Consider the following 22791-nt stretch of genomic DNA (forward strand, 5'->3'; position numbering starts at 1 on the left):
GTTTAGACGCAGGCCTCACGTTACAGAACAACAGACGTTTCTTTTGCTCCACTCTCTCTTTTTTGGTAAAGTATTTTTCACGTGGTTTCTTTTAGTGACTCTGGAAATATAGAGTGTAGTATTGCAATCCATATATCATACTGGAGAGGTGTTTATTCCTTGTGCTCAAAAACATCCGATCTGTCATTCATTTTGGCCTGATATCAAAACGGTCTAAGGGTATGTTCACACGTAGTCAACCAAAACGTCTGAAAATCCAGAGCTGTTTTCAAGGGAAAACAGACCCTGCTTTTCAGACTTTTTTTTACCAACTCGCATTTTTCGCGCCGTTTTTCGCGCCGTTTTCGCGGCGTTTTTTACGCCCGTTTTTGGAGCTGTTTTCATTGGAGTCTATGAGAAAACAGCTCCAAAAACGTCTGAAAGAAGTGTCCTGCACTTCTTTTGACGAGGCTGTATTTTTACGAGTCGTCGTTTGACAGCTGTCAAACGACGATGCGTAAATAACAGGTCGTCTGCACAGTACGTCGGCAAACCCATTCAAATGAATGGGCAGATGTTTGCCGACGTATTGGAGCCGTATTTTCAGACGTAAAACGAGGCATAATACGCCTCGTATACGTCTGAAATTTGGCCGTGTGAACATACCCTTATTGATCAATAGTCGACTCCTGCAGCAAGATTGGTTTGTGTGCGTCTGACAAGAAATTGTCCTTCTACTTCTAACATGGCCGACAGCAGAAAACCTCACATACCTCACATACTTACCTCACATACTTACTTACATACTTACCTCACATACTTACTTACATACTTACCTCACATACTTACCTCACATATTTACCTCACATACTTACCTCACATACTTACCTCACATACCTCACATACTTACCTCACATACTTACCTCACATATTTACCTCACATACTTACCTCACATACCTCACATACTTACCTCACATACCTCACATACTTACCTCACATACCTCACATACTTACCTCACATACCTCACATACTTACCTCACATACTTACCTCACATACCTCACATACTTACCTCACATACTTACCTCACATACTTACCTCACATACCTCACATACTTACCTCACATACGTTCCACGAAAACAGGGTGCGCTGCTCCAGCTTGCCCCATCCTAGCTTCATCCACCATCTGGACAACTCAGGGCATGTGGCCAAATTATGATGAGGGATTGTCCATCGCTTGCTCAGACGTCACATAACTTAGACCAATGCACGACTAAAAGGATGAGGGAGCGCTTCATTTCATCAAGATTTCATTGGTGGGGCTCCGCCTAAGTGAAGGGCATTGGGGAGCAATTTCCCCATACAAAAATTGCCAAGCAAAGTTGAATACTGTATGTATGACCTAGCGTGCCTGCTCCATATGACACTCCAACTATCTCCACGTCTGTTTTATTATAACATTCATGGCTTTCGTCCAACTGGGACCGATGGTTACTTTCATTAATCTGCTACTTGTCTATTTCAGCAACTTGTTTTATATGTATTTTCCATCCCCTGATAGTGAAAATGAGTAAAAATAAGTCTTGTTGTTAGGGGTTCCTGTTTAGGGTTTTCTGTAAGGATGTCCGTACTGGATTTATATCTCAGGAGCCTGTAGACAGATATTGTCTGATACTATAAACTCGTCCCAACAAGTACGCAGCATGTTAAGTCATTTATGGCCTATTGCGCCTATAGTTAAAACCAGCCTTGGAAATGTCTTTATCAGGGTGGTTGCTCTGTTAGTTCCAAGGTTTGGTGAAAAGCCATTTTTTATTCTTTAACTGGTTATTGAGTATAATATATTTTAAACTGAATAATATTAGAAGATAAGTTTTATAATTACATTGCTCCAGTGATATGGTTATGGTCTTTGGTCATCTATCTTTGGCTACTGCTGCTCAGTGTTTACTGTGATAGCGGGACAGACATGTAGCATGAAGCATTGTGCTGGAAAACATCAGATTATGTCATTGATTTTGGCCATTAATCAATATTTGATTCTTGCAGCAAGTCGGGTCTGTGTGTGCCTGACTTATATATGACTCCTATTTCTTACAGGACTAAAGCAGAATCTCTCACACAATTACCTATTCATAGTGTTTGGAACACAACTGACACTCACTAAAAATTGAGTTTGTGTAAACTATTTTCCCATATAAATATATATATAGCTCCAAAAAATCAGGCAGCACTCCAAGGTATAAGAAAAACAAGTGGTGGTGTTTTATTAGTCCATAAGTTCAACGTTTCAGCTCAACACAAGAGCCTTCTGGATCTATTGGTTTTGGGTCGTAAGGTCGTGACATTCTATTGAGGCTGTGCGGCTGACATTCTTTTGGACAATATACATATATATATATATACACACACACACACACACACACATATACACACACATACACATACACACACACACACACACACACACACACACACACACATACACACACATACATAGCAACGATAGCAAACAAGTAAGGTGGAAATATTTCTCTCTAACAAGGGATAGGGAGCAACAAGCTCTTGTTCCTCCTGTTGTAGAATAGAAAGTCATCATAGCATAACCACCAGGGGGCAACATTTTGTTTTTTCTTATGCTTCCTGCAGTACTCTATACAACTTGCTTCAATACAAGCCGCTCTTCACCTCTTCCATTGAAGATAGGGCCTTGGATTGTGTGGTCCTATAACCCTTTACTCTATGTATATCCTTCTCTCTTTCTCTATCATCTATCACAATATACAGTATAAAAATGTTGAAAAAATAAAAAGGGGTTTTACGAGCTTATAAGAAACACCGAAAAATAGCTATACTGTATGTGTCTAAATGGTCACTAGACGACGCTAGCATAGGTCTAAATAAGTTTTTGTTTTTTTCATTTTTACTATCTTGCACATCTTTATACAGCACTGTTGTTTTAATTTTTCATTTTTTAGTGCTGTAAATGCTCACTGTCTGCTATTGAGACACAGCTCTAGTGTTATACTCTGCACTATCCCAGAGACAGGGAGGGAAGGGGAGAGGAGATAACCACATATTCAATGTATGTTACAAAAACAGGAGCTACAGTAAACATCAGTAGCTGCATGTGGGAGACTGGCTTACAGAGACATTTCAGCTACAGACAGTACATTAGTAAGTGACAGATCTTAACTGCAGTTACACCATTTGCACACAATTTCTAAAGACCGGAAAACCCCTTCAACATTTTACATTTACAGTAGGTATAAAGATGCTAGATAGATAGACAGACAGACAGACAGACAGACAGACAGACAGACAGACAGACAGACAGACAGACAGATAGATAGATAGATAGATAGATAGATAGATAGATAGATAGATAGATAGATAGATAGATAGATAGATACGAGATAATCAGATCCAAAAAGGATTCATACAACTGAGTTAAAATATGAAGATGCTAGAAGAAAGTACCTGACTGAATTTTGACTGCACTTTGCTCTCGTTTATGTTTCAGTTTTTGATATCTTTTTGCTCCCAACCATCCTTTGACACAGGCTTGAAAAAGAACGATTCTATTGACTATGCTCTTTATCATTCGATTCAGATGTTCAACATGGTAATATTTGAGAAATACCTAAAAAATAGAAATAAGTAGGACACATGGGCCAAAAAACAGTAAAATACATTGTGACCTTTTATTTGAAAATTATTATCAGATCAAGTATACCAATGGCTCTCATACTTGGAAAACATAAGGAGTGACTTACAGACAAAACCTATACACACAAATGATCATTAAGCAGGTTTAGGGACAGGTTAGCATTATGACATTATCAGGGCAATGTCAAAATTATGAAAAAGAGTTATTCTGGAATTAGGGAATGGGTGCCACTGCTATCTTTGCACCCCCTTTAGCTACGCCCCTGGTCTTTATTAAAAAAAATATCCTACCACTTTGTGTCTACAGATACTATGCAGATCTATACATCTCCATGGTAACAGACTACAAACAAACCCTGTGTAGTCTGATCCTGCAGTCTAACTGCCTTTCATCAGTCCTCTATTTCTTGGTAATATATCGAACGTACAACACATTAAACACATTAAGATATTTTTGACCAAGTGGCTTCATGTTTCCTTTTAGATGCATTGGAGAATTTTTTTAATACATGTTTCTAGTCTTCATTATTCAGACTATATCAAAGCTAGATCCTTATTTTGAATATTAAAATCAACTAAATGAACAAAAACCATGAATACCTTGATGGAATTTTGCATCCACCAACTAGGAAGTATTCCAAAGCAATCCTACAAAATAGTTTCAGTTTTCTGCTTTAAAACAGGCACGGCTATCAGTTATTTACATAGCACTATAGGGGCTGTCTCAATAAGACAACACTTGTTTATATGCCCTTTTAGGCCATATAGAAGTCAAAGTAGAGTTTCTCCATTCAGTCCACTATAAAAGAGTAGATTTGTCCTGGCTACTTATTACACTTATCTGGCCGTGCCACTTATTACACTTATTAATCAACCAATCAGTGGCCAGCATGTAATATTACATTTCCCCTGTAGAGGCCACTGCAAAGGAAATGTATGTCCAACCGCAAACAGCTGCTATAGTGGGGGGTTTCAGAAGCTCACCCATGGTGATCAGCTGACTATTGGGCCAGCTTCACTGTAACCCTTTAATGCTCCATTTAAACATATAGAACTAAGCAAAGGCTCCAACTATAAATACCTTTGTTTTTCCTAAAACCCAATGGTGTAAGTTTGCTTTCTCCAGTATAGATGCACAGCATTCAGGGCTAACTGGAGGATCTTCATAGGACTTAAAGCAAATCAGGTAGTATCTTAAAAGACACAGATTATTATTATTATTATTATTATTATTATTTTCATCATCATTATTATCATTATTAATAATAATAATAATAATAATGATTTTAAAATAGCATTTAACAATATGTTCAAGAAAAAGAGATTTATGAAATCCACAAATTACAAGATACAGTGCTTTGTTTCCAAATACATTTCAGCACATTAAGGATATCTTCGCCTTAGGCCGGATTTGCCGCTGCAGATCCCAGATGTAGGGATAAAAAAAAAAGTCCATACTCACCGTTACCTGGTATTCCATAGAGATGTGTCACTCCTCCCTGATTGGCTGAAGCAGTCACATGGGATGAAACATTATCTCAGGAGGCCAGCAGCACTGAGACCAGGCAGCAGAGGAGTGACGCATTGCTATGGGAATACCAGGGGAGATGAGTATGGACTGTTTTTGCAAATTTGCAACTTTTCCGTAGCAAAAGTGAAAATATTTGCAATTTGATGCGGAATTTCACTTTCCAGTTGAACTCACTGATGAAAGTCTGCAACAAATATGCAACCTGTGGTCAATTCATGCTGCAGAGTAAAAAATTTGCACCGCAGGTCATTTTCTGCACAGATATATTCTGCAGCGTGTGGATTCAATATTTCAAATGTTTTCGTACAAGTTATGGTCATAGACAGCAGTTTTTTCTCAATCTGTCATGTGATTCAAGAGACAAGTTTTTTTAATAATGCAGTTTTTTGTATAACTTGTACCAGGGAAATGGTATCTACAGTGAAGGAAATAAGTATTTGATCCCTTGCTGATTTTGTAAGTTTGCCCACTGTCAAAGACATGAACAGTATAGAATTTTTCGGCTAGGTTAATTTTACCAGTGAGAGTTAGATTATATAAAGAAAAAAACAGAAAATCACATAGTCAAAATTATATATATTTATTTGTATTGTGCACAGAGAAATAAGTATTTGATCCCTTTGGCAAACAAGACTTAATACTTGGTGGCAAAACCCTTGTTGGCAAGCACAGCAGTCAGACATTTTTTGTAGTTGATGATGAGGTTTGCACACATGTTGTAATGGCAGGGGGTAGGGAGACGGACAAGTGAGCCCTAATCTACCCGCCACTCTGTCCCTGCCTACTTGCAACGACCCGCCCTAGGCGACGGGGTACAACTGGGCGGCGGTCCCTGCGCTCAGTAAGTGCACGACAAACACGACAAACATACAAAGGAACACAAGCAAGAAAAAGGGGCCGTTGCCCACGGCAACACCGTGAGCAACCAGAGTGGTGAACGAGCTGAGTCAAGCCAGGAGTGTGCGAGGTACAAAACGAAAAGCAGAAGAGTAGTCGGTAAGCCAGGGTCTGTATGCAGCAGGATCAAAAATAGCAGGAGCTGTAGCTGGGCCAGGAAACCACAAGGAAAGAATCACAAGCACCGAGGGACAGGAAGTGCAGGCTTAAATAGACCGAGGGCGGGAGCTAGCTGAGTCTGGCCAGGTTACGATAGGTTCTCCCACTCCTAAGCCTGCCAGCCTGAATGGTGGAAGCAGGAGTCAGTCTCAGGGATGTATTCTCAGGTGCTGACTGATTAGTTGTGGGAGTTAACCCCGAAGCAGTGCCTGGCAGATCCTTTACAGTACCCCCCCTTTTATGAGGGGCCACCGGACCCTTTCTAAGTGGACCTGGCTTACTGGGGAAATGCAGGTGGAACCTCCTGACCAATACCCCAGCGTGAACATCCCGGGCGGGTACCCAAGTCCTCTCCTCGGGCCCGTATCCTCTCCAATGGACCAGGTACTGGAGGGAGCCTTGGACCATCTTGCTGTCCACAATCCTGGCCACCTCGAATTCCACCCCCTCAGGGATGAGGATGGGAACAGGAGGTCTCCTCGAGGGAGCCAAGGACGGGGAGCAGCGTTTGAGGAGGGAGGCATGAAACACGTCGTGTATCCGAAAAGACGGGGGTAACTCCAGGCGGAAGGAGACAGGATTGAGGACCTCAATGACCTTATACGGCCCAATAAACCGGGGAGCAAACTTCTTGGACGGAACCTTGAGACGCAAGTTCCGAGACGACAACCACACCAGATCCCCGACCATAAACAGGGGGTTAGCAGAACGTTTTTTTATCAGCCTGAGTTTTTTGTACGCTCTGGGACACCTCTAGGTTTTTCTGAACCTGGGCCCAGACTGTGCACAGTTCCCGATGAACGACCTCTACCTCGGGATTGTTGGAACTACCAGGTGAAACGGAGGAGAACCGTGGATTAAACCCAAAATTACAAAAAAAAGGAGAGACCCCTGACGAGTTACTGACCCGGTTATTAAGGGAAAATTCGGCGAGGGGAATGAAAGAGACCCAATCAAACACCTTAAGTATTGTTCTAGAGATTGATTAGTCCTCTCCGTTTGGCCATTGGTTTCAGGATGGAAGGCAGAGGAGAAGGACAGATCAATCCCCAACTTCATACAGAAGGCTCTCCAAAACAATGAAACAAATTGTACCCCTCTGTCCGAAACAATATTGACAGGGACCCCATGGAGACGCAGGGTGTGTTTGACAAACAAGGTAGCCAACGTTTTGGCGTTGGGTAGTTTCTTGAGGGGCACAAAGTGGCACATCTTACTGAAGCGGTCCACCACCACCCACACCACCGACTTGCCTTGGGATGGAGGCAAATCGGTGATAAAATCCATGGAAATATGTGTCCAAGGTCTCTGGGGAATGGGCAACGAACGCAGTAAGCCCGCTGGTCGGGACCTGGGAGTCTTGGACCTAGCACAAACCTCACAAGCGGCGACGTAGGCCTTAACGTCTTTAGGCAACCCAGGGAACCAATAATTTCTGGTAATGAGGTGTTTGGTACCCAGGATGCCTGGATGGCCAGATAGTGCGGAGTCATGATTTTCCCTAAGTACCCTTAGCCGGAATTGCAGGGGAACAAACAGCTTGTTCTCAGGAAGGTTCCCGGGAGCTGCACCTTGATCAGCAGCAATGTCAGAGACTAAATCAGAATCGATCGAGGAAATGATTATACCTGGAGGCAAAATACAAGCAGGATCTTCCTCCGAAGGAGGGCTGGCCATGAAGCTACGCGACAGTGCATCAGCCTTAATATTTTTAGACCCAGCCCTATAGGTAACCAAAAAATTGAATCTGGTAAAAAATAACGCCCATCGAGCTTGTCTCGGGTTTAGCCTCCGGGCAGATTCTAGGAAAACCAGATTCTTGTGGTCGGTAAGGACCGTTACCTGGTGCCTAGCCCCCTCCAGGAAGTGGCGCCACTCTTCAAATGCCCATTTAATGGCTAAGAGTTCGCGGTTGCCAATATCATAGTTACTTTCAGTTGGCGAAAACTTCCTGGAGAAGTAGGCACAGGGGCGGAGATGGGTGAGGGACCTGGTACCCTGGGACAAGACAGCCCCCACTCCCACCTCAGATGCGTCAACTTCCACGATAAATGGCTCCATTTGGTTGGGCTGAACCAGCACCGGGGCCGAGACAAAGCACTTCTTAAGGACCTCAAAAGCCTGGACAGCCTCAGGAGGCCAGTGGAGGAGATCAGCACCTTTGCGAGTGAGGTCCGTAAGGGGCTTAGCGATGACCGAGAAGTTAGCAATAAATCTCCTGTAATAATTAGCGAACCCCAAAAAACACTGTAACGCCTTCAGGGAGGCAGGTTGGACCCATTCCGCCACAGCCTGAACCTTGGCGGGGTCCATGCGGAATTCATGAGGAGTGAGGATTTGACCCAAAAATGGAATCTCCTGTACCCCAAACACACATTTTTCGGTTTTGGCAAACAGTTTGTTTTCCCGAAGGACCTGGAGCACCTTCCTGACATGCTCAATGTGGGAGGACCAGTCCTTGGAAAACACCAGTATGTCATCAAGGTACACTACCAGAAAAACCCCCAGGTAATTTCTCAAAATCTCATTTATGAAATTCTGGAAGACCGCAGGGGCATTACACAACCCAAAGGGCATGACGAGGTATTCGAAATGGCCTTCGGGCGTGTTAAACGCAGTCTTCCACTCATCCCCCTCTTTGATGCGAATAAGGTTATACGCCCCCCGTAGATCCAATTTAGAAAACCATTGGGCCCCCTGAACCTGATTAAAGAGATCAGGAATCAAAGGAAGGGGATACTGGTTCCTTACCGTGACCTTATTCAGGCTACGGTAGTCAATGCATGGCCTAAGACCACCATCCTTCTTCCCCACGAAGAAGAAGCCAGCACCTACCGGAGAAGAAGAGGGACGAATGTAACCCTTGGCCAGGGATTCCTGGATATACACTCTCATAGCTTCACGTTCGGGACAAGAAAGATTAAATATCCTACCCTTAGGAAGCTTAGCTCCTGGTACCAATTCGATAGCGCAATCGTATTCTCTATGAGGAGGTAACACTTCGGAGGCCTCCCTAGAGAAAACATCAGCGAAGTCCTGAACAAACTCGGGTAGCGTATTCGCCTCCTTAGGGGGAGAAATAGAATTAACAGAAAAACATGACGCACAACATTCATTACCCCATTTGGTTAGCTCCCCAGTATTCCAGTCAAACGTGGGATTATGCAACTGCAACCAGGGAAGACCTAGAACCAAATCGTACGATAATCCCTGCATCAACAGTACAGAGCATTGCTCCAAATGCATGGAGCCAACAAGGAGTTCAAAAACAGGGGTATGCTGTGTAAAATAACCATTAGCAAGAGGAGTGGAGTCGATACCCACTACCGGGACAGGTTTAGGCAAATCAATCAGAGGCATAGCAAGGGACATAGCAAATTCCACAGACATGATATTAGTAGAGGACTCTGAATCCACGAAGGCACTGCCGGTAGCAGACCTACCACCAAAAGAGACCTGAAAGGGAAGCAAGATCTTAGTACGTTTCATATTTACGGGAAATACCTGTGCGCCCAAGTGACCTCCCCGATGATCACTTAGACGCGGAAGTTCTCTGGCTGCAATCTTACGCTTAGGACAGTTGTTCACTTGATGCTTGTCGTCCCCACAGTAGAAGCAGAGACCATTCTTCCTGCGGAATTCTCTACGTTGTTGGGGGGACACGGAGGCCCCGAGTTGCATAGGTATCTCTGAATCTTTCGGGGAGGAACGAAGCAACGGAGCTTCGGGAGGCATCATGGGGGAGTCGGAGGAGAAAACACATAAACGTTCACGTTGTCGTTCCCTGAGACGTCGGTCAAGTCGTACCGCTAAAGCCATAACCTGGTCTAGGGAGTCAGAAGAGGGATAGCTAACTAGCAGGTCTTTCAGGGCATTCGACAGACCCAACCTAAACTGGCAACTTAAGGCAGGGTCATTCCACCGAGAAGCTACGCACCACTTCCGAAAGTCAGAGCAATACTCCTCAACAGGTCTCTTACCCTGACGTAAGGTCACCAGCTGACTCTCGGCAAAGGCAGTCCTGTCAGTCTCGTCATAAATAAGTCCGAGAGCAGAAAAGAAACAATCAACGGAGGAAAGTTCAGGGGCGTCAGGAGCCAAGGAGAAGGCCCACTCTTGGGGCCCTTCCTGGAGCCGAGACATAATTATACCTACCCGCTGGCTCTCAGAACCTGAGGAATGAGGCTTTAAACGAAAGTAAAGCCTACAACTCTCCCGAAAGGAGAGAAAAGCCCTCCGGTCCCCTGAGAACCGGTCGGGCAACTTGAGGTGGGGTTCAAGAGGTGCGGTGAGGGGAACTACCAGGGTAGCATCAGGCTGGTTGACCCTCTGAGCCAGGGCCTGGACCTGTAGGGAGAGACCCTGCATTTGCTGAGCCAGGGTCTCACGGGGATCCATAGTGGTATCAGGGACCAGGGGTAGACTAGGTATGGGCTTGTGATTATGTAATGGCAGGGGGTAGGGAAACGGACAAGTGAGCCCTAATCTACCCGCCACTCTGTCCCTGCCTACTTGCAACGACCCGCCCTAGGCGACGGGGTACAACTGGGCGGCGGTCCCTGCGCTCAGTAAGTGCACGACAAACACGACAAACATACAAAGGAACACAAGCAAGAAAAAGGGGCCGTTGCCCACGGCAACACCGTGAGCAACCAGAGTGGTGAACGAGCCGAGTCAAGCCAGGAGTGTGCGAGGTACAAAACGAAAAGCAGAAGAGTAGTCGGTAAGCCAGGGTCTGTATGGAGCAGGATCAAAAATAGCAGGAGCTGTAGCTGGGCCAGGAAACCACAAGGAAAGAATCACAAGCACCGAGGGACAGGAAGTGCAGGCTTAAATAGACCGAGGGCGGGAGCTAGCTGAGTCTGGCCAGGTTACGATAGGTTCTCCCACTCCTAAGCCTGCCAGCCTGAATGGTGGAAGCAGGAGTCAGTCTCAGGGATGTATTCTCAGGTGCTGACTGATTAGTTCTGGGAGTTAACCCCGAAGCTGTGCCTGGCAGATCCTTTACACATGTTAGATGGAATTTTGGCCCACTCCTCTTTGCAGATCATCTGTAAATCATTAAGATTTCGAGGCTGTCGCTTGGCAACTCGGATCTTCAGCTCCCCCCATAAGTTTTCGATTGGATTAAGGTCTGGAGACTGGCTTGGCCACTCCATGACCTTAATGTGCTTCTTTTTGAGCCACTCCTTTGTTGCCTTGGCTGTATGTTTCGGGTCATTGTCGTGCTGGAAGACCCAGCCATGAGCCATTTTTAATGTCCTGGTGGAGGGAAGGAGGTTGTCACTCAGGATTTGACGGTACATGGCTCCATCCATTCTCCCATTGATGCGGTGAAGTAGTCCTGTGCCCTTAGCAGAGAAACACCCCCAAAACATAATGTTTCCACCTCCATGCTTGACAGTGGGGACAGTGTTCTTTGGGTCATAGGCAGCATTTCTCTTCCTCCAAACACGGCGAGTTGAGTTAATGCCAAAGAGCTCAATTTTAGTCTCATCTGACCACAGCACCTTCTCCCAATCACTCTCAGAATCATCCAGATGTTCATTTGCAAACTTCAGACGGGCCTGTACATGTGCCTTCTTGAGCAGGGGGACCTTGAGGGCACTGCAGGATTTTAATCCATTACGGCGTAATGTGTTACAAATGGTTTTCTTGGTGACTGTGGTCCCAGCTGCCTTGAGATCATTAACAAGTTCCCCCCGTGTAGTTTTCGGCTGAGCTCTCACCTTCCTCAGGATCAAGGATACCCCACGAGGTGAGATTTTGCATGGAGCCCCAGATCGATGTCGATTGACAGTCATTTTGTATGTCTTCCATTTTCTTACTATTGCACCAACAGTTGTCTCCTTCTCACTTATGGTTTTGTAGCCCATTCCAGCCTTGTGCAGGTCTATGATCTTGTCCCTGACATCCTTTGAAAGCTCTTTGGTCTTGCCCATGTTGTAGAGGTTAGAGTCAGACTGATTAATTGAGTCTGTGGACAGGAGTCTTTTATACAGGTGACCATTTAAGACAGCTGTCTTTAATGCAGGCACCAAGTTGATTTGGAGCGTGTAACTGGTCTGGAGGAGGCTGAACTCTTAATGGTTGGTAGGGGATCAAATACTTATTTCTCTGTGCACAATGCAAATAACTATATATAATTTTGACAATGTGATTTTCTTATTTTTTTTTAACATATAATCTATCTCTCACTGGTAAAATTAACCTAGCCTAAAAATTCTAGACTGTTCATGACTTTGACAGTGGGCAAACTTACAAAATCAGCAAGGGATCAAATACTTATTTCCTCCACTGTATGTGGTTAGTACAGTTGAAAAAATACATATATCCATCAAGTTCAACCAGGTAATGGGAAAATATATACAGTGTATATGAGATGAGTACCTCATTCTTACCTCTTTATAAAATTGGCAAACAGAATGCGGTGTGAGTAGCCCAGCTGACGTATTCTTGCTGTCTCCAGAATTCCTGTGTACCTGAGTTGCACCAATACCTTTTCCCGATCAAATTTACTTGGCAGCCGATCATTATTTGGTTTGATACAACGCACAAAGTGTGGCTGACCAGCCACCATTTTTGACAATAGGTCCATCAAGGAATACTGCAACAGAGATGAAAAGTCAGAATAGATATACATAAAATGGCTTAAAGGGGTTCCTACTAGTGTAAGCCATGGAAGTTTTTATCCTAAATGTCAAAGTTACTTCCAGGGTCATGTATATTTTTGTATATAGTATGGTCTATGCTAGATCTACTAATATATAAGACTACTATACTACATTGTGACGTTCAGTAAGAAAAAATACATCTGCAGTGGAGATCTGTATATGTCCCTGGATGCAGCCATGGCCGCTAGACTACAGGAATCCATTGTTGACTTTACGGACTTCATTCAGAGAGCTAGAAAATTGTGCAGAGAAATAACATTCATGCTAGAGATTTTTTCTCTCAAGAATTAACAGTTTTATTTGCAAAACTATTTTTTTTACAAGGATCCTATGCACAGGGGTTTCCCAGAATTTACACCTATTTTTATCTATAGGATAAGCCATAAATATATATTCTGTATAGTCCAACTGCTCGGACCCCCACAAATCACTGAAGCTCAACTTTACTTAAGGGAGGTACTAGGTCAGTCAATTATAGTCCATAGGACAACCTGGGGTCTCTTCAGTAAAGCCAAGTGCAGCTGACAGAAACTTGGGAGGAACTGCGCTCTGGAGAGCACATGAGCCCCTTTATTTTAGCAATTTTTGATGGTCTCATTCGTCTGACCCCATTGGTCATACATTTATAGCATGGCCTGTCAATATGGCATACATATATGTGATGGAAGAATTCTACATAAAGAGTTAACCAACTTTGCAAATACATCAGATCTCAGAGCATTCCCTGATATCAGTGTCTGTATAAAGGAAATCTAATTATTAAGGTGTTTAGGGTCACTTCTCTCCCAGAATTCAGGGCAACAGAGAATACTGCATTATAGGAATTCTTCTAAGTACTTTGGGTTGTGTCTATTAATTGTTGACTGTCTCCAATAGCAACTAGCAGAATCCTAAATGCAGTTCCAATCTACAATATAAGCAATAGGCTATACAGTAAATCAGAATCAGTATAATATCGTATGTAAAAAAAAAATATTGACAAGGCATTTTATCTTTTAATGTAAAATATATGCCCCAAAATGTCATATGGATGTCATATACGGGGAACAGAGTGGAGAGCCGCTAACAAACAGCAGCTCTCTCTCTCTCTCTGGCGGACCCAGACTGGCCATGTGTAGCGTCCATGGCCGCGGACCATTGGGATTACTCACCCCCCCAGTGGCCCCAGCCATGGATGTGTGAGCGCTGGCCTGCATCTCCTCCCCAGGAGACGCCAGCGCTCACTTCCGCTCTGGTCCGATGTGTCCCGTAGGGTGCACGCGCATGCTCGTGCCTGGCCTTAAAGAGCCATCGCGCGCACATGGGAATCATCATCAATTAGCCCATGATCACCCTGGACTATAAGAAGGGCCCTGCCCCTTTGTTCATTACCTGAGCGTTGTTAGTATTCCCATGTCAGTCTTGCAAATGGTCCCTTAGTGTTATCCTGTTCCCGTTGTTACCCATGACCTGCTACCTGTATCCTGTATCCCGTGGTGTGTTCTTGTTCCTGAGCCTGTTAGTGTTTGGAGTCATATGCAACTGCTCCTGCTGTCATCCGCCACGTCTGGCGCAACCTGCTGTCATTCGCCACGTCTGGCGCAACCTGCTGCACACACCTCCATCCGTGCTAAAGCCTCTGCCACTGTCTGGACTATTCAGGTACCCTAGAGCGGGACTTTGTATTTATTGGGTGCTCTGTTGCTTGGCCAGCTGCCTCCCCACTACGGCGGTGCGGCCTAGTGGGTCAACATACCCACAGACCATGACAGTATGTATTACATGGTTTGCAGTTCAGCCGCCACCCCAGGTGATGTGGTCCTACTGTGTAAGTAAACACAAATTGTAAAACATTACCCTAAAATATGATGCCACTGTTTGTGTTTTCATGTTGGTTGTCTCTCGAGGATGACGGGCGTCTCCGAAATCGCTCTGTTGAAACAATGCAAAAAAATTGACAGTGAAACTGATGTCAACTCTTAATATGTAAACAAAGGATTCATTACTTAGGTACAGGATGATCTTAAATGTTATAGATGTAGCAGATCTGAGTCAATGTAGCAGAACATAATTTGTCATTTGACACCACAACGCATTGTGTTATCTGTGATTACAGGTAAATGTCTTGCATTATTTTAGCATAGTTACTACTAGTTATCCTCACCCACAAGTAAAGCATCCACAAACAGTTGAATGGCCAAGTCAGCTCTGCTACATATGTATTTTGCATACATATATGTTGATTATATATTAAATGACACAAGAATTAAGGTCTCTAGATAGTGTGGTAGCGGTCATCAGTTTTAATGGACTGTACATAGTGACATGACAGAAGATTTGATTGGTGGGGTCCAAGCACTGAGACCTCCACTGATTGTTAAAATGAGGCAGTAGAAGCACTTGGTTGAGCACTGTGCAGCTTCGTTTCTGATTGGCTTTCCTTGAATAGCCGAGCAAGCGGTGTATGGGCTTTAGACTTTCTATTGAGAACATACGCCGCTCGCTCGGCCAATCACAAGGAAAGCCAATCAAAAGTGAAGCAGCACAGCGCCCACCCAAGCGCTTCTGCTGCTTCCTTTTAGCGATCGGTGGGGGTCTTAGTGAATGGACCCTACTGATCAAAACTTCTGACATGAGCCTATAATATGTCAAAAGTTTAAAAAAAATGGAATTACCCTTTAAGACACTGACATCATTGACTAAGATGGAGTAGAGGGCTGGCAATGGAGGGATGGTTATCTGGCATACAACAAATATTGTCAAAATGTTGGCTTAGTGTGAAATAACCCAGTGGTATAGAAATGTTACTATCTTTAGGATAGGCTATCAATGTGTGATCAGTGGGGGACCCTCCATCAGAATGCCCACTGGAGTCAGCTTACTAGCTGGGGTCCCTACCAATCACACATTAATAGGCTATTTACAGTATAGGCCATCAATGTAAAGTCCCAGAAAACCCTTTTAGCACATCTGATAACATAGAATACCTAATAATTTTCCACATTGACACCACATTCATACTGGATAATAAGCTTTTACCTGTAGATACAATAATTGGAAATTACAGGAATATAAAACCAGGAGCATTAAGCCCCTTCCCCCCTTGCTAAACCCCCTTAACCATCTGCAAGCCAAAAATGGGAGGGATCAGGAAGAAATTAGCACTTTTGCCCTGTAAGATTTCGACAAGAGCAAAAAATTGCGGAAAATGTTACAGACTGACAAACAAATTTTCTTCTGTTTATTTGTATCATTTATTTCTCGTTTAGTGTTCCTTTAAATAGTGAGTAGTACGATCCACACTTGTAAATTATTTCACACCGCCAGATATACGTTTCCGTAATGTGATACAAGACTCATCTATGCTGTATAAATATTTAGAACACGACTGTTATTCTATAAAGCCAAGCTGACAGACGGAGGACACAGAAATGCATTTACCTCACAGAAGTAACAAGTATTGTACAACATTAAGATATCCAGCTACAAATAAACCAAGATGACGTTACATGAGGATATTATTGTCTTGAGAAAAGTAACAAGTTTAAGTACAAAGACTTATTTTTACCTTGCTGTGGCTGGACGTTTTCGGTGTTGCCCATGTTTCTGAATTTATTCTTGCTTTTGTTTTAGTATGAGCTAGATTCCCTGGATAAACAACACAAAAACACTTTATATACAGGATTTCTACAGGATTTCTTTAAAGAAACACTCCATGCAAAACTGATACACTGTCCAGTGCAAGGCCTGAATGCCCTCATGCCAAGCACTGGGCATAACACAACATATGAGTTTTAGAGTGTTCCCTTAAATATAATATCACATTTTCATCCAGAATTAATTTGGACCCACTGGTAGGTGGAATCGTTTTTTGTTTTTTTAACACAGCTCATTGCCCTTGGGAAATGAAATTTAAAAAAATCCAAAAAAGTGACAACAGGCCATAGGAGCTTTCTCTTCCCTCAGGAGAAAATGAGAAGAAATATTTGCTAGTGGACTGAGGACAGACTATATATAAAAAATATAATTATTATCTTACCACCCTATAGAAAATCCCAAAATTTGCCCTACCCACACTGATAAGTCCACCATATGTTCTATTTTTTTTTTTTTTTTATTAAAGCTATGTCCACCATACATTTATAATACAATTTTATACGGGTCGGAGCTCACACATAGAGCTCCAAATACCCTTCTTCTCTTACAAAGTCATACAGTTAAAGGATAAAATTCAGGCTGCATGCAGCCACCACTAGAGGGAGCTGACTAATCTCTATGCAGGAAGACCCCCTAGTGGTGGTTGCAGGCAAATGCAATGACTTTCTGATGGAAAGCAGTCAAGGCATTTCAGTGCCAGCCCCCCATCCCCCCTCGCTACAGGCCCCATAGCAGCCTCCTTCTTGGCAATCAGTCAGCTAAACATGGAAGGGATGAGAAATAAATTGTCAGCTGTTTTCTCTGCAGGATTTCTACCAGACAACTTTTTTCCTTCTGTTTACTTTTATCATTCATCTCGAAGGTTATTGTTCCTTTAAATAATAAATTCTCACAGGAGATATATTTACCTGTTTTTGTTAGGGGATTAGTTACCAATATACGAATGAGATTATTTTCAGACGACCGTAGAAGAAGCACAATGTCAGCTGGCAAAGTGTCTCGATTCTTTTCAAGGAAACCAGCTGCATTGTAGAGAACCTTAAGATAAAGTATATTGGTAACAGCCAGAAGTAAAACAACTGATTAAAAGTGTTTCAATGTGACCCAAGATATTTCAATTCCTCAAGCAATTTGCGGCAGCAACTGAGTTATTCAGGGAAAGCGTCGCTTTATTATCAGCTTTCTCTCTGTTTGATTTATGTCTGAAAATGTAGTTAAAGTAAAATTGTTTGACATAGAATAAAATGTATAAAGACAGTTCTATATTCCACTGTGACCACAATACTCCGCAATGAATTTTTATTATGAACTCCCATCAGGTAGTTCTTGGATGTCAGTATTAGCCCTCATTATGATTTCATGATTATTTAGAATTTCTCTTTGTGTTAATTGTACTTAGAGTAAAGGAATTGTGTAGTGCTTCATCCTGTGTTCTGCAAAGATAACTAAGGATGGGTTCATATCTGCATTGGTGTGTTCCATTGTTCTGCTCCGTCAGAGGAGCAGAACAAGGGAATAACGGAACCAACGTTTCCGTTGCACAACCGATACCGCCGATTGCTGACGGAACTCATTGACTTTAATGGGTTCCGTCGGCTTTCCGTTGGGGTGTCCGTGATTTTACCAGACACAATGGCGCAAGATGCTGTGCTATTGTCTCCGGTAAACTCTGGCAAACCCTGCTGGATCTGCGAAGGAGGCCCCTAACGGAGCCTTCGATGCAGATGTAAACATAGCCTAACACCAAAGAGAGAAAAACACAGAAACAATATTAATGCAAATACATATAAATCTCTTTAGTCCAATGTCAACATTCATAAAATTCTCTAAATATGGGAATAGACACCAACAGAATGGTGTTCACCACTGGATATACATAACAGTCATAAATAGAGCTATATATGCAGATTAAAGAGGCTCTGTCACCAGATTTTGCAACCCCTATCTGCTATTGCAGCAGATCGGCGCTGCAATGTAGATTACAGTAACGTTTTTATTTTTTTAAAACGAGCATTTTTGGCCAAGTTATGACCATTTTTGTATTTATGCAAATGAGGCTTGCAAAAGTCCAAGTGGGCGTGTTTAAAGTAAAAGTCCAACTGGGCGTGTATTGTGTGCGTACATCGGGGCGTTTTTACTACTTTTACTAGCTGGGCGTTCTGACGAGAAGTATCATCCACTTCTCTTCAGAACGCCCAGCTTCTGGCAGTGCAGACACACAGCGTGTTCTCGAGAGATCACACTGTGACGTCACTCACAGGTCCTGCATCGTGTCGGACGAGCGAGGACACATCGGCACCAGAGGCTACAGTTGATTCTGCAGTAGCATCGGCGTTTGCAGGTAAGTCGATGTAGCTACTTACCTGCAAACGCTGATGCTGCTGCAGAATCAACTGTAGCCTCTGGTGCCGATGTGGCCGACACGATGCAGGACCTGGGGCAGGAAGTGAGTGACGTCACAGCGTGATCTCTCGAGAACACGCTGTGTGTCTGCACTGCCAGAAGCTGGGCGTTGTGAAGAGAAGTGGATGATACTTCTCGTCAGAACGCCCAGCTAGTAAAAGTAGTAAAAACGCCCTGATGTAACGCACATAATACACGCCCACTTGGACTTTTACTTTAAACACGCCCACTTGGACTTTTGCAAGCCTCATTTGCATAAATACAAAAATGGTCATAACTTGGCCAAAAATGCTTGTTTTTTAAAAATAAAAACGTTACTGTAATCTACATTGCAGCGCCGATCTGCTGCAATAGCAGATAGAGGTTGCAAAATCTGGTGACAGAGCCTCTTTAAACAAGAATCCTTTAAAGGGTAACTAAACATTCAAAAAACTTTGGATATGTCATAGTGACATGGCAGAAGTTTTGATTGGTGGGGTCTGAGCACTGAGATTCCCACCTATCACTAAAACGAACCGGCAGAAGTGCTCGGGTGAGCGCTGAGCCGCTTAGTTGCTGATCGGCTTTTCTCGGAAAGCGGAGAAATTAGTGTACGGGCCCATAGACTTTCTATTAAACCCGTACACCAACTGCTCTACTTTCTCAGAAAAGCCGATCAGAAATGAAGTGGCTCAGCGCTCACCCGAGCACTTCTGTTGCTTTGTTTTATAGCGATCGGTGGGGGTCTCAGTGCTCACTATGACATGTCAGAAGTTTTTTGAAAGTTTCGTTACCCTTTAACAATTATAAGTGTGTACAAGTGCAAAACACAGCTTCAAAAGTATAAAGAAGTAGTCATGTGACATTTCTAGTGGAAGGAGGATATTGTACAAGACAGCAAAGGATGGCAATAAGACCAACCATTAGAAACATTGCGCCTTAGGATTCCCCCCCCCCACCAGTGCGGTGTTTCTCCTAGTCAGTATATTTGCGATCATTTGTTGTCGTATATTCAACTCTATAGATGTCTGCAATGTACGTATATATCGAGTGGCGAACACCATTCTGTGGTTGTTTATTCCCATATTCATGTCTTTTTAGTGAATTTTATTAATGTTGACGTTAGACTAAAGTTGTATATGTATTTGCAATCTTTCTTCAATTGTATTTTTATAAATCATGGATTTGTATACAATTCTTTTGACCTTTTCCACGTTCTTGAAATATAGTGGAAAAACTGAGAAAAATGAATTTAAATGGAAATACGATGTTTTAAAAAATGATGCTAGAAAACAAAGAGCATTGGTTTGAATAATTAGACTTTACTGTGAAGCCTTCCTCCAATGGCCAGTGACCATTAGATCATTACACTATCAGTAGTGAAAGAAGTAGAAATGGGCAATGCACTTTATAATTTAAAGCAGTCAGGATAGAATAAATGTGTAGTTGTGAATAAAAAAAATTAGCAATGCTAATAATATTTGTCTAAAGTCATTGACTTAAGTTTAGATGCATTATCTTATCACAGTCTGAAGTCTTCTGAAATCTGTAACTCTCCCCCATGCTTTACACTGCCTTGTGTAAGGCCAGCACAATTTTACCAGAGTGCCAGTACATAGAGAGAGAAATAATAAAACAGAAAGCTTAGAAATAGCTTATTAGATAACTGGCATATGATTCCACTTAAAGTGAATCTGTCATCAGACTATGCTGCCCTAGCCCTATGTAAGGACAGCATAGTATGGGACCGTTCCGCTCTCCTATTAGCTAAAACGGCACAAGAAGATATTGTGCTGTTTGGCTAATAGGAACATGTAAATTCATGACCTCCCCGACCCCTCCATGCCCTCCTAAAAAATGTTTATAGAGCAACTCTATATGTCGGTATACCCCAGTCAACAGACATTCGTTACCAAGATGGGATGGGGGAGGTAGGAGCAGAGTGCATCCCTCATAAATACACCAGAAACAAAACAGTGGATATATAGCAGAGAAGATCTGGGATTTAAAGTGCAACAATTGGCCATTGTGGGGTATTACTTCATTGCTGGAATAGGAGGAAAGTGCATACAACTATATCCCTCTTCACGTCAGTCGATCCACTAGAGTGCAATGAATGTTTTCCATATATATGACTTTTGAAGAATTTGGGACACTTTTCTTTTACATATTGCAGCTTCTGGCTCCTAAATAAGCATATTAGTTTTACAGAAAAATCTTTGTATTATTCCTCATAGTTACATAGTTACATAGTTCGTACGGTTGAAAAAAGACACATGTCCATTAAGTTCAACCAAGGGATGGGAAAAGGGAAGGGAAACATTTCCACACATTGACATAGGAGCTGATGTTTTTTCGTTCTAGGAAATTATCTAAGCCTTTTTAAAGCTGTCTCCTGTCCCTGCATTTTCCAACTGCATTTTCCATTTGTATTTTTTCCAACTCCAGGGCATCCTTTCTATGAACTGGAGCCCAGAACTGAACTGCATATTCTAGATGAGGTTACACTTTGTAGAGTAATACAGTGGAGCACACTTTCTTATTTTAAAGGGAACCTGTCACCAGCATTTCACCTATTGAATTGTACTCACCCCATGCTGGCCGATGCTGTGAAAAGTTAATTACCGTTATCCCCTCACGTAAACTCCTCCCCTGACCGTAAATAACGGTCTGCAAACATTATATGGTAATAATCCTTCAGTCTCGTTAGTTCCTCTTCTTATGCCCGCCCACCTCCGAAAAACTGGCCCACCTTGAATGCCAAAATCTCGTCTGAGATAGTGCGCATGCGCCCGTCATGTATGGTCCGTCACCCTTCCCTGCTTCGTCCGGGCCTCAAATCTAGTTACTTTGCATGCACCGCTATGGTGTCCCGTTATGCACACACAACAGAGCAGGACATCGATGCACAAGCGCAGGATTTTGATGCGCAAGCGCAGGATTTCATGTGTGCTGGGGGAGGTGAGGAGCTGTCAATCAAAAGTAAGGAGGCGGAGTTAACTCGGAAAGACTTGAGGAATGACGGTATGACTTTTCAAATGACTCTTTTATGCTCATTAGCATATAACACGGCAACACTAAAAGCAGAATACTAAAGGTACAGAGCCGACTTAGAAGATAGTTACATAAAAAAAAATAATTCACCCACTTCCACCAGGTATTGCTGTTTTAATAGGTGAAATGCTGGTGACAGGTTCCCTTTAAGACCTCTAAGTTTCCAAAGTTACATTGACTAAGAGTTAAATAGGCTTGGTACACAGACGTGCACATTTTTAGACCTATGTATGTAACAAAATGCACATACTGTATACATAGTATGTTATAATTGTTTTACAAATTGCTACAAGTAGTAAGAGGCTTATATGTTATTTTACCTTTCCTGCGTAATGATGAATTCCAAATGTTAGGTCCACTCTCTTTGGCCTCCAAAAATATTTTGATTTTAAGTTGTCTTCAAATTTTTCTGTAAATTACATACAATGTCGTGATCTAATGTTATAAGATTTAGGTAAGAAAACATTAGACATGAAAGGTTCTCTACTTAGTTCAAGTTCTAATTTAACCTGCCGTTGGAAGGCCCATTTTGTGATATAAAGTAAGTTTGATCCTATTATAAAGTAAGTTTGATCCTTATTTGCTTATAATGCTGGTATAGGGACTGGCAAGATGCTGAGGGCCCTTGACGTGGGTTTAGAGTCTGCATATTTTTGCCAAAATATCAAGTGATAACTCATGGTTATCATTTTTTCAGGATGCAGTCTGGCTGTTTGATGTTGGGGGAGACTAGGGTGTCAGTACTTTGTGTGGGGCACTTAGAAGGTGCTGGGCAGCCTGCCTGATCTAATAGTATGGTCGTGACTAAT

General features: G+C 42.8%; 1 protein-coding gene across 1 annotated transcript in view; it reads right to left on the bottom strand.

The window, feature by feature from the left end:
- MYO3A (myosin IIIA) overlaps window positions 1-22791 on the bottom strand; it is a 137030-nt gene that overhangs the window by 39897 nt on the left and 74342 nt on the right. Inside the window, exons 20-26 of the mRNA XM_075827529.1 lie at window positions 22303-22391; window positions 17455-17584; window positions 16458-16537; window positions 14747-14821; window positions 12638-12843; window positions 4731-4842; window positions 3461-3623 (exon numbers count right to left, since the gene is read on the bottom strand). Of these exons, the coding sequence (XP_075683644.1) occupies window positions 3461-3623; window positions 4731-4842; window positions 12638-12843; window positions 14747-14821; window positions 16458-16537; window positions 17455-17584; window positions 22303-22391 (855 nt within the window). The remainder of the gene's footprint in view (window positions 1-3460; window positions 3624-4730; window positions 4843-12637; window positions 12844-14746; window positions 14822-16457; window positions 16538-17454; window positions 17585-22302; window positions 22392-22791) is intronic.

Source organism: Rhinoderma darwinii, chromosome 5 (genome assembly GCF_050947455.1).
Source record: "Rhinoderma darwinii isolate aRhiDar2 chromosome 5, aRhiDar2.hap1, whole genome shotgun sequence".
In the NCBI taxonomy this organism is placed as follows: Eukaryota; Metazoa; Chordata; class Amphibia; order Anura; family Rhinodermatidae; genus Rhinoderma; species Rhinoderma darwinii.